Source organism: Dermacentor andersoni, chromosome 1 (genome assembly GCF_023375885.2).
Source record: "Dermacentor andersoni chromosome 1, qqDerAnde1_hic_scaffold, whole genome shotgun sequence".
In the NCBI taxonomy this organism is placed as follows: Eukaryota; Metazoa; Arthropoda; class Arachnida; order Ixodida; family Ixodidae; genus Dermacentor; species Dermacentor andersoni.
The window spans coordinates 76,386,649-76,398,700 of NC_092814.1; the positions used below are offsets into that span (position 1 = coordinate 76,386,649).

Genomic DNA, 12,052 nt, shown 5'->3' on the forward strand with positions numbered 1-12,052 from the left:
CATCGGAAGCATCCCGAAAGACAATTTGCCGTATCTGCTAGCATCAGAACTCTTTTCTACATATTATTTCGTAACAGCTATTTTTTTTAGAAGCTCCAGATATGCAGCCATTCCTCAGCTTTGTATACATTAGATGATGTTGAGACAATTTACAGCGATATGGCGTTATGGATTCTTCCCGACGCTCAAAATTATGTATCAGCTGGCGTCCTTCGGTAGTATCATCATCACGTCGACACGATGAAAGAATGTGGAAGCCAAAGCAGTTCTACAGTTTGCTCTGAAACGTTTTCGTAGTTAAGCTACGAAGGCTGCAGTCCAAAGAGAGTGAGTGTCATGCTGTCGTCGCTCCCTCGTCATGATTGTCTTTTCCCTCCTCGTCGTCATCGACGTGGTTGTCTGTTGAGCGGAGCTCTCAATATGTTACGTTCGGCTAGTCAGCTCTATAACCCGACAGCCCCCTAACAGTGAGCAGTCTTACGTTAGACTGGCGACGGTAGCCCCTGAAGTAAGCCTAAGCTGCGCCATGCGGCGCCGCCGTCCTGATAGCTGCGCGAACGGGGCGGCCACTGCGCTCCCCTCAGCTCGTGTGGGCAGCCCGCGGAGCGTGCACCGGGCGGCACGGAGCCGGTCGGTGGTGCCGCGTTGCAACTTCATCGACGGGGCGGCGGCGGCGGGTACCTTGGCGTCGGCGGCGACCCCCCACAATGAGGCGGCCGGCGGCTGCCCGCCTTTCTCGCACCTTCTCCGTGACGCGCGGCGCCCTGACAACAGGGCTGCCTGAAAGAGCCTCTCCACGCCCAGCGCCCTCTTCTGCCATCCTTCTTCCTTCGCCGATAAACATGCCCCCTCCAGTTTAAGGCACGCTTTCATCTTGAGCGCCGCCGCCAATGTTCCCCGGTTTTCCGATGGCGGCGAAAAAAAGCTGACGAAAGTGCAGGGTGTCCACTAGGCTGTTTGGCCGCCGCCGTGATCGCGCGCGGGGGGGCTGCTGCCGCCGCCGCTGTGGCCCGGAAGGACGGCGCGTGAACGACGCTAGGAAACGGATGTCGGTCCCGACGTCGGCCGCCAGTGCCACGGGCGGTGGACAAACGTCGCGTCCCGAGGGCTGTTTGATTACGGACTCGTCGTGTTTGACGGGACGTGGCAGGCTTGTCTCTCCTGCAATTGAGATCCTGGGCGTTAGCTACTTGACCTAGTGCTATATTCTATCAGAACTTCGAGAAATATATATATATATATATATATATATATATCATTCTGGCTTCCAGAGTAATGCCAAGAGACATATAACCGCAGTTTACAAACATAAATTCTACAAATACCCACACAGATACTGCAGCAGAACGTTAATCGGCTTTCATAGGCTACAAGTAGCCTGACAGATGTGCTCCAATGGCTCAGAAACAGACCATCACTCTCTTCGCAGCGTTTAGACAAGAGAGATAGAGATGAAAGGGAAGTTTGAGGCTTAACCATACAGGTTGTCTGTCCGACCATCGGAAGTGGACCAGTGTCGACAGGCAAAGCATACACATGCTAAAACGTACAGCCTGCTTAGGGCACGTCCCACGGGTTTTGCGATTTCATGCATGCAAGCACCACTGCAACACGAAACGAATTTAGTCAGGCAGCTTCACCTAATGATGAAGTAAATCCCCTATTTATAGGTTACCATTGTACACCAGACGATTGCCAAGGAACAAGAAAGTGGGGGATTTTTGAAAGATGCTTTCGACTGCAATCGATAGTATTCTGTTGCTTTTTCTGTTTTGTTGCTATTCATCTAAAAATGTATTTATGTAAAGAAAGTTCCGACATAGTTTTCTAGTCAAGTGTGGAAGACGATGAGCGAGAGATCAACTTCAAGCAAGCTTCTCTGCAGAGCAAGGAGAAACTGACAATGCTATGGAAGAAAGCTGGCTTACAAAACTCGATTGCTGACTCTAATGGCATGATGCCGATTTCTAGTCAAAATACCCTTTTACATCAAAACCGACAGCACCCGTATAATTACAGCGCGGGGAATTTCGTTTCACCCCCCCCCCCCCCCCCCCCCAGCTCCGGATCTTCTTGGATAATTTTAGCATACAAAATAAACACCCACGATTATGGTATGGTTGGTTGGATGGCACGGTATGGTTGTTTTGTGAAAATAAACCATACCATACCACATAATCATGGTTTACTTTGGCCGCTAAGAACAGACGCTGCGAGGTGTCTTCGCTTACTTGCTCATACCAAGACGCAAACTTCGTGGTACACCCCGATTGACTCGAATGGTCGTCTGCACAGACTTGATCCTAGACTGAAGCTGCAGGTTCCATCGCACTCCTCCCACCGTGATGCTACATTACTGTGCCGCCTCTGGTTAGGAATGGCTTTTATGGAAACCTACTCATTCCTTATTGGAAAGTCAGAACACACCTACCTGTGGCTCACGCAAATGTGAAGAAATGATCGACCACGTGCTGTGTTTTTGTGATCGTTCTAACATCGGACGCGACGATCTTCGAAATATGCTAAACTAATTAGATAACAGACCATTCTTCAGAGACAAAATGCTTGGACCATGGACCCACGCGTCGCAGGCTCACAAAGTGAGGCGGGAATTGCCGCGGTTCATGAAATCGACTAGCTTCAGGGACCGATTGTAGGGGTGATAGGCTGGACACCCGCGCGCGCTCACATTGAGAGTACCTTCCAACCTTCCTTTCCCTTCTTTCTTTTTATTCCTCAACCCCCTTCCCCTCAAGTCGTGTAGCAAACTGGACACGCGTCTTGTTGACCTCACTGACCCTCCATCCTTCTCTTTATCCTCCTCCTCCTTCATTGTAATAGGATGTGCCGCAAGCGATCACATAAAGAAAAAAAAAGTATGCCTAGGTTAAATAAAACAAATGACTCATGACTCATTTATGCCCTCTACTCTTGGCAAACTCTGTATTGTTATGCGACGACTATCCTGTTTTACTGCCCGCCATCTCTCCATAAAACTTAAAAAATAAGATACATCTGAAACGCGTCAAAACTCTCTCTTTCTCTCGCCTTGCGTGCCTATATACGAGGTAATCTTCAGCTTTGCCGTTAAAAAGGCGCCGGCAATTAAACAGGCCACGCGGCCCCCGTGGCATTTACAACACCTCGCGCGTGGCGAAGAAAGCGGGCGCTGAAGGGCGCGCATTAAGGGATTATTCTCGGCCCCTGCGTCCGTTATGCGGCCGGCTCTCCATTGCGCCGCGAGGCCGCGGGGCGTCGCGCCTTCCCTTTCTTCGTTTCCCCGCTGGCCAATCTTTCGAAAAGGTCCGAATCGAGTAAATGGCGCGTGACAAAATGAGCAGCTCTTACGCTGGGCCGGCGACGAATGTCACCTCATCATTTAAAGGCTGGAGCCCCACCAACAGGCGCCGCACGGCTAATGGCTGCTCGCGCCACTTGGCCGTCTCCTCCTGCAGCGTCCTAGTTCCGCATAATGACGCGCGTAATTCATGAGTAACGAGGAGGGGGGAGAGGGAGCCTGCAGCCCGAGGAAGGGAACGGGTTGGGGAGTATTCATGGCTGCACTGCTTCTACACCGCATGCACTGAAATAATAAAAAAAAAAACGCCCAATTGTTGCAACACGCCAGAAGCAGCGCTCGCGCGTCCAGATTTTACATTATTGTGAGGTATGGCGTCAAAAAAAAAAATAAAAAAAAAATACCGTGAACCAACATTTCCTCCTGCGTCACATACTCGGTGTTATGGGGTATTTTTCCCCCGCTGCGGTGGCTTGGCGGCTATGGTGTGGCGCTGCTAAGCACGAGGTCGCGGGATCAAATGCCGGCCGCGGCAGCCGCATTTCGTTGGGGGCGAAATGCAAAATCTTCCGTGTCCCGTGCATTGGGGGCCCATTAAAGATCCCTTGGTGGTGAAAATTATTGCGGAGTCCGACCCCGCTACGGCGTGCCTCGTAATCAAATCGTGGTTTTGGCACGTAAAACCCCAGAATTCAATTCAAATTAAATATTTTTCGGGAACATTCTCGCAAAGCACGTATAATTTCGTCTGCGCAATACATCAAATGGCTCCCACGGCCACACGCACATATAAGTACGAGTACGTAAGAGAAATAAATAAAAAGAAAGCCTGCATAAATATGATAATGCATTGCGCAAGTAAATACATGTCATACAGAAGATGGAGCGTTGTTAGTGCACTACAACAATAAGGATATTTCACGTGCAGGTTCACCCGGAATAAAAGCGCATGGAAATGAGAATCTAGAACAATTCGGTTATATTATAAGAGAAAGCTTTAGCTCGAGCCCAACTTCAACGCCGCCTATTCAAATACATGTAAAACGCCAAAACGCTTTCCTGAGGTAACCTCTGGACCAATTTTAATGAAATTTGTTGCATTTGAGAGAGAAAGCTACATTCTAGTGATTATCGGAAGCGGAATTTCGATTTAGGGTCTGAATTTTTTGAAAGAATTTTCAAAAATTCGTAAGTTAGAGACAAGAAAGAACTAAGTTTATAAATTAATAACTCTCTGTCAAGAACAGATATCGCTGTTCTGTAAACGGCATCCATTAGATCATTCAAAGCTGACAGATTAGAGACGTCAATTTATCGTCAATCTTACGTGAATTTGTTACGCTATGTACAAGGGTTCTGCAAAAGCTGTATTTACACATTGCTAATTTTTTTCGATTAATGTGTAACATATCAATTTTGAACGCTTTAGATGTACTATGAGATGTAATCCACAGAATTGTGATGTAGTTTTTCATTGCTGAGTTAAGGAGTTGTAAACGTGATAGTTTCGTTTTCTGAAAATTTGCGATTTTCGTCAATTTATAGTAAAAGATTGACGACCTAAATCAAAAATTCGAAACAAACAGTCACTAGATTTTAAGTTTTTCTTTTAAATGCAGCAAATCTCGTCAAATTCGGCTCAGTGGTTGCCGAGGAAAACAAATTCTTCTTTTACACGTATTTAGACAGGAGCATTCGAGCTAAAGCTTCCTCTTAAAATCGCAACATTTTGCTGCTCACTAACAATTCAGCATCTAAATGTTCCTAAAGTTAGTCGGAGGACGCTCCTTACAGAACAAATAAATATCATAACATATGCCTCTGTAGTTGGTGAAACATGTCTACGTATGGCTGCTCTACCCACGCTGTGCAACACTAAGTAATTTTTCTAAGATAAATACGTGGCAGCTAGAGAATTTGGGGACAACATATTTTCATCCTGCTGTTGGTTAAACGTGTCGCACTTATAGAGGTCACAAACGGCTTGTGGCGTCTAAAACAATCACGTGTCTGAACTTCATTTGTTGTAGAAACATCAGAGGCAGAATACATCTTGAGATTACACGAAATGTGAGAAATACATTTGTCTGGTCATAAAGTGCTCAAACCTGTACTTCCTTCGGAGATAATTCATCTCTGCAAGCTCAATAATAAAACGCCGAGCGCTTCGAAGTGTTTACTGACATTGAAGAAATTAGACAGCCAGTAAAATATCAAGCATTTGTATTTTTGATAGGCTTTGCTTAATTGGACACATATATATGTTTCCGTCACAAAAAAGTTCGACAGCATGTTACACTCCTGTAACTCGTGAAGGCGAAAGCCTGCTGCACACTTGGTAATGCGCCGTCTCGCATCGTCGCGATGCTGCTTTCGCAGTTCGGTTTCTTCGGCTCGTTTTCGACGCTTGTGGCTTCGCGCGCTTGTATAGCGGGTACAGACTCGCGCCAACGACCTTTCTCTTCGACTTTACGTTGCATGCTCTCAGCAGGGGATTGAAACGTATGCTGTTCTGTGTGTTGCATGGCTGATTTCAATGGACGTCTGCACTGTTCGCTTCACTTTGGCGAGCGCTCGTAGCCTCAGCCTCACGGGGGTGTGAGCCATTGCATTGTTTGCTTTCTTAAGGGGTATGAGCCATTGCTTACGGAGGCATAAGCCATTGAGAAGGTCACGTGTTTTTTTTTTTTTTTTACCACTCGACTATACGGCGCCTTTCTATATGTTGTTTGTGGTATTCCAATGAATGTAAGCATTGTATGCTTCACTTTGCTCAGTGCTTGTAGCCTCAGCATTATGAGAGGGATGAACCACTGCATTTTTTGATTGCTTAGGGGAAACGAGCCATTGCTGATGATGATAGTATTTGTACCATTGGACCGGACGACGCGTTCTTTTTAAGGTTATCGGGGGTATGAACCCCTTTAGGCTTTCGCCTTAACAAATTCTGTAAATGAGTATTATTTTGTATTTAGTGTGCGAAAACATGCCTCTTGGGAGAAAACTAAATTGAACATGTATATATATTTCGTATCATATTTTGAGGAGGGACATTTCGAAATTGATGGTAGTCTCAGGATTTCTGCCAAATGCACATACCTTAATACGCAGATTTTCTGTTTTAATACTGCAATTTAAGCCTGCATCGTTGCGTAACTACCTTATTTACTCGTGTAAGGCCAGCTCACTCCGTCTTCTCGAACTTCTAACATTTCACCGTCGTTGCATGAGTCAGGCTTAAGGCTATTCACTTAGGCGAGTGGCACTCACTGAAGTATTTTTTTCCCCACATTTTCGCACGCCAACGTGAGCACAGTGTCCTTACACGAGGGCGGGCCCTTTTACAGGGGTAACTAAATAAGGGAACTAATAATTTGTTTTGCGGAACTTTTTTTTTTCTTCTTCATTTGAAGCTTGTACGTCGGGATTCACCGTGCGACTAACGTCCTCATTTTCAAGTATAACCAAGCATGAAGGGTCGCTCTAGCGCTAGTTGTCACAGGCGGAGTTGCGACACAGATGCGACTCGTAGTAAGACGGGTCGCTTAGAAACGCGCACCTATAGTGGGACGCTTAGGAACGTGCACCTATAGTCCATGCAGTGTGCTGCGCACACATATGCACTCGCTGTTGGGCGGCCCGAGGTCGATCTGCAGCACGCAGCACAAACAAGACAGCACACAGCACGAAAAGGATGGCACGTTGATGCGCAGACAAACGAGCAGAAGCACACTGTGTGCCAATGACTATAGCGTTCCTCCCACAAATTTTTAGTTCCTTGTGGAGTTCAGCGATAAGCAGTGTTGTTTTTCGGACAGTATTTGTTTTTTTCCTTTTTTTTTTTCTTCATCTGGTCTTGTTGGCTTCTTTTCGACGGTATAATAAAAAGACATAGTAATTTTTATTAGTGAAACACACGCAAAATGCCAGGAAGAATAGCTATAGGAGCACGCCCTTTAAAATTGCTTGCTGGAAGCTCCATGCGACACTATAGAGCGAAGTGACACCCTTGCAAGCTAAAACATGTTGAAAAGCTCGGGGTAGTATTGTTCAGCAGTTCGTAAAGAATAGACACGCAATAAAGAAGGCTTATTGATATTTATACTACGTCTATCACTTGTAGCGTTTTGATTAGGAAGAGGAAGACAACTTTCTCTTCCGTGCTATGTTGGTATGCCACGCAGCCGCAATAAAATTTATATGCTTACTATAGTTCTGATCGGAGCCTGAATTCACAGGGCTTCATTTTTTTCGCTCTCTTCTTTAGCGGCTTGGTGAGCCTCGAGGTGGTGAGTTTTCCGAGCTTTAGTTGGCAACCCTAGCAACAGATGCACGAACACACAAGGACAAGAAAATGAGTGAAGCTGATAAGCTGATACTTCTATCGAACTTCTATTCCAGCCACTATTACCGTCTCTACAGCTGTCTTCAGTGCTATACAGACATCCAAACTTCTGTATGGAGGGTTAGAGCGCTGCGCTGTGAAGCAGAGTCATGTCACATCATCTGGCATGTTCAAGGTAACGGACCGGATACTATATGCGGCTACCATATCTGTGGGGCTGCCGCCGCGCACAAACATGGTATATAAACATTTGGAGGACGCTTACGCTTCGCCTTTAAGAGTGGAACGCGATAACATTAAAATATCCCTGCCTGCTTCTCACGTTTTCCGGAAACTGTAGCGTATGTAACCATAATGTTAACAGGGAAATGATGGCGGCGAATGCTACGCACGAAGCAGGCTTTCTGGTAGAAACGCGGCCTCTTGCACGGTCCGCGATGCGGCGGAGGCTCACGCCATCTGGAGGTGTTGCAAGGAACCGGGCGTGCCGCTTCGTGGCCTCGAAGATATTGACGCGCGCGTAAATGGCAGACGCCATGGCCGGTCTATGATTGGTAGAAACACTGGAAAAGGGTTTTGTTTGAGTTTTCGCGCAACAGAATTGTTTTCTCATATATTCAAATTATAATCCGTCGCTATCATGTCCGTAGGTTGTGTGTAGTCACACGTTACGATTTTTCTGTATATCTTAGCTTGAGAATTTCAATTAGTTCAGTAACTTTCTTGCGCCACATGGAGGGCCTGGGTATGGGTGGTTCGAAAATTGTTTTGCCCAAGCGACGTCCGACGCGGAACGCGGACTCGTGCGGCCTATTCGCTATCGCATTAAAACGGAGCAGCAAGATATCAATTTCATTGCTCCTCAGCGTGGGAGCAATGAACGCAACGGAGTCGTCTCCTGACGGACTCCAGTGGAACCGCGTATAGTGTGGGCGCGGGCTACGAGATCGCATCGGCGCAGGTGCGATTTCGGAGGCTGCGGTGTGGCTGGCTCATAGCATCGTCTCCTAACCAGTAGTGTGCACATGCCTATGTATGACATGTGCAACTTGTAAACATTTTTTTCCATAGTTGTAGCGCATTTAAATAGCTTGCCTACCTTTTTTGACGATGAACATGAGCTTTCTAACTACGGGACCTCCTTCTGTAATACATCTTTTGCTGTACCTCCCTATTGACATGAATAAACTGAGTGCAATTAGATAGATAGATAGATAGATAGATAGATAGATAGATAGATAGATAGATAGATAGATAGATAGATAGATAGATAGATAGATAGATAGATAGATAGATAGATAGATAGATAGATAGATAGATAGATAGATAGATAGATAGATAGATAGATAGATAGATAGATAGATAGATAGATAGATAGATAGATAGATAGATAGATAGATAGATAGATAGATAGATAGATAGATAGATAGATAGATAGATAGATAGATAGATAGATAGATAGATAGATAGATAGATAGATAGATAGATAGATAGATAGATAGATAGATAGATAGATAGATAGATAGATAGATAGATAGATAGATAGATAGATAGATAGATAGATAGATAGATAGATGTTAGCTAAAGAATTAGGCGGACAAGTTGGAAGCGCGCGCTTCCTGCGACTCCATTTCACTTCTGTAGAAGCAAAAGTGCTTTGAGTGTGAAAGTTACTAAAAAAACACGATTAAAAGAAGAATTGGGCCTTGTACTGTCGTCTTTGCGAAGTAATAAGTGCGTAATTAGATCACTGGTCATCCGTGTCGAGCGCGCTCTGCCTTATCATCGCACCCTTCTTTGGCGAAATTTATTATAGCTTCTCATCGGGTCAAACGCATCACGCTGTGTGTTTGATGCGCTGTCAGTTAAAGAAGTGGTAACTGCAGGATGCAAATGAGACGCTCAGGCGACTTCTTGTCTCCATCGGTTAAAAGTTGCGCAGTACATGAGGTTCTAGATAGAACGAATCACGGGGCGTGAAAATTGCTCGCTCAAGAAAAAAGAAACATGCGAGACCTGTTGCCCTATATTTCGCGCTCTATTCGGATACAATAGGACGCCTCTGTGATTTTAGTGCGGAGACTGCAAATTTTTTTCATGACATGACTTGCACAACAAGCGTCATCGATGCATTTTTCCCTTGATTTTTCATTATGTGACATGAGCGCTTAGGATGCAGCCTTTTTTCCCAACCTTTCTCATCACACCTGTACTTTTCACAACTGAGAAAGAAACTCAAATAACACAGGATGAGGGACAATTCAATCATAATTTAACTGCAATCCGCGCGTTTTATCTAAAATCGGCCGAAACTGTTCACAGCGAAGTGCCGCCATGTGCTTGTAGATTGCCGTGCCTGCAGCCGACTGCCTATCGGCCACTAATGCAGCGATAGTGCTGCCACATCTAGGTCAATCCTGCGCATACCAGAAAATCGTGTACGCCTGTGCACTGACATAGCATAATAATTAATTATATTTGGAACGATGTGCTTCGACTAGCCTCTACTACGATACGCTGTGCATAGCTTCGAAAGAACATGATCTTGCGGCTCAAGTCTGAGGGCCGTTCGCTAAAACGAGTGCGTCAAAACAATTGAACGTACCTCCCATCTCTCCCCCTCCCCTCTCCCATAGCGGCCGCTGCAATTCTCAGAACGTAGACCATCGCACTTATGTTTGTAGAGGGATCAAAGAAAAGTGAATAATTCAGTCGCATGATGACGTCTTTATCGGGCACACTCAATGCTTTCTTTTCTTTTTTTCTTTCATTTACAGCGGAGCTGTCTTGGGCTAGTTTCCAGCGTTTCCTGATGTGCGTGTGCAAAAATTATCATCATGTGGGCCGCGTTTACGGGGGTATGAGCCATTGCTTAAGGGGGTATGAACCTGTAGCGGGGTATCACTCTATAGGCGAACGACGTACAGATCACGTTCAAGTACTACGAGCTATTCGGCGGTCTGGACATCATAATGTGCGGCGATCTGCAACAACTGCCTCCGGTTCGTGCTAACGAGATCTTTAGGCGTGCACGCGGTCACAACAAGGTGTTAAGCCCGGAGGTGAAGTGGCATCATCTCTCCTACTTCCCGTTGCGGCAGGTTGTGCGACAAAAGGACGCCGCGTTCTCGGCAATCCTCGCGAAAATCGGGGTCGGGAGGGCCCTCCAACCGGAAGACGTGCGCGTCATGGAGAGTCGGTTCGTCAGCGCCGATCGAGCCTTGGTCGTTGCGCCCGCTTCTGTGCGACTCTTCTACTCCAATAAGGACGTCGATGTGTTCAACACCGATGTCGCCCTACAGGGTGTGGGAGACGTACACGACGCTAGAGCAGTTGATGTGTACCTCGGATACAGGTCCGACGACTGCTAGCTCGGGGCAAGAAGCCCAACGTGGTCACGTTCAACATCGACGAGACGGACGGACTCTTGAACGGTGCCGTCGGTGTACTTCGAGAGATCGAGTACAGGGAAGGCGACACGCGCGAGGCAGTGGGCATTTAGGTGACATTTTTGTGCCACATACTGGTTCTCTGGCTCGGATCAAAGCCAAGTTTCTTGTGCATGCTACGCGAGGGAGTTGGCTTTGATGGCATCATGGGCGACTGGGTGCCCATCGAGTTGCGTATACCTTGACCCTCGGCCTGGATAGAAAGACTGGACTGAGTTGCCGATGCATGCAGTTTCCGGTGGTTCAAGCTAGTGCGGTCACAGTACAGACTGGGGAAGGAATCGTCACCACCGTGTATATACGTTAATCCCAGAACGTCAAAGAGGCACCATGAAGAATTTATGAAAGACACATTTGGGTGGATCCTCCCGGTGGACCCGGAAAAGTGGTTCTTGGCGCTTCTCTTGGGAAAGTTCGGCCTTGAATGTTACACCCAGACCAACGTCTCAACGACGCGCCATCGGTCGTGCTTAGACCTAACGTTCGCTAAGAAGATCTCCAGTGACGCCACAGACCCCATGGTTGTCTATCATAGCGACCATAAAGCAATAATTACTGTGGTCACGAGATATGTTAATACAAATAGACATAAAAGAGCGCATACTTGTGCAATATTGTTTTGTTGTTTTCTTTTCTTTATAGTTATATATAGCTCCGCTGGTTATCCACCTGTACAGAATGGAATGGCTCTGAAATTTTTTTTTCGAGTGGAAATATACCTACTTTGGCCCAATTTCACTTGCATATAGCGTACATTTTCCCGCTAAATAAAAAAATATATAAGTTGGCCGATTTTAGATATTTCTCCTGCTCTGCCATGCAGCATAGGTCAACGCCACCTTCCCCAAAACAACTTTCTTGCTATGCTCACAGCGTCGTCCTCGTCCGCTGCTACTCGCACTTACTCGCCGTGACGTCACGGATTTTCAAGGTGTCTGCCATGAATTTTCTTTTATCGCT

The 12,052-nt window shown here is 46.3% G+C and overlaps 1 protein-coding gene across 1 annotated transcript in view; it reads right to left on the minus strand.

The window, feature by feature from the left end:
* Positions 1-856: 856 nt before the first annotated feature.
* The window catches only part of LOC140217097 (uncharacterized), a 44,214-nt gene continuing 33,018 nt past the window's right edge, over positions 857-12,052 (minus strand). The window contains exon 2 of the mRNA XM_072287518.1: positions 857-1,161. Within this exon, the coding sequence (XP_072143619.1) occupies positions 857-1,161 (305 nt within the window). The remainder of the gene's footprint in view (positions 1,162-12,052) is intronic.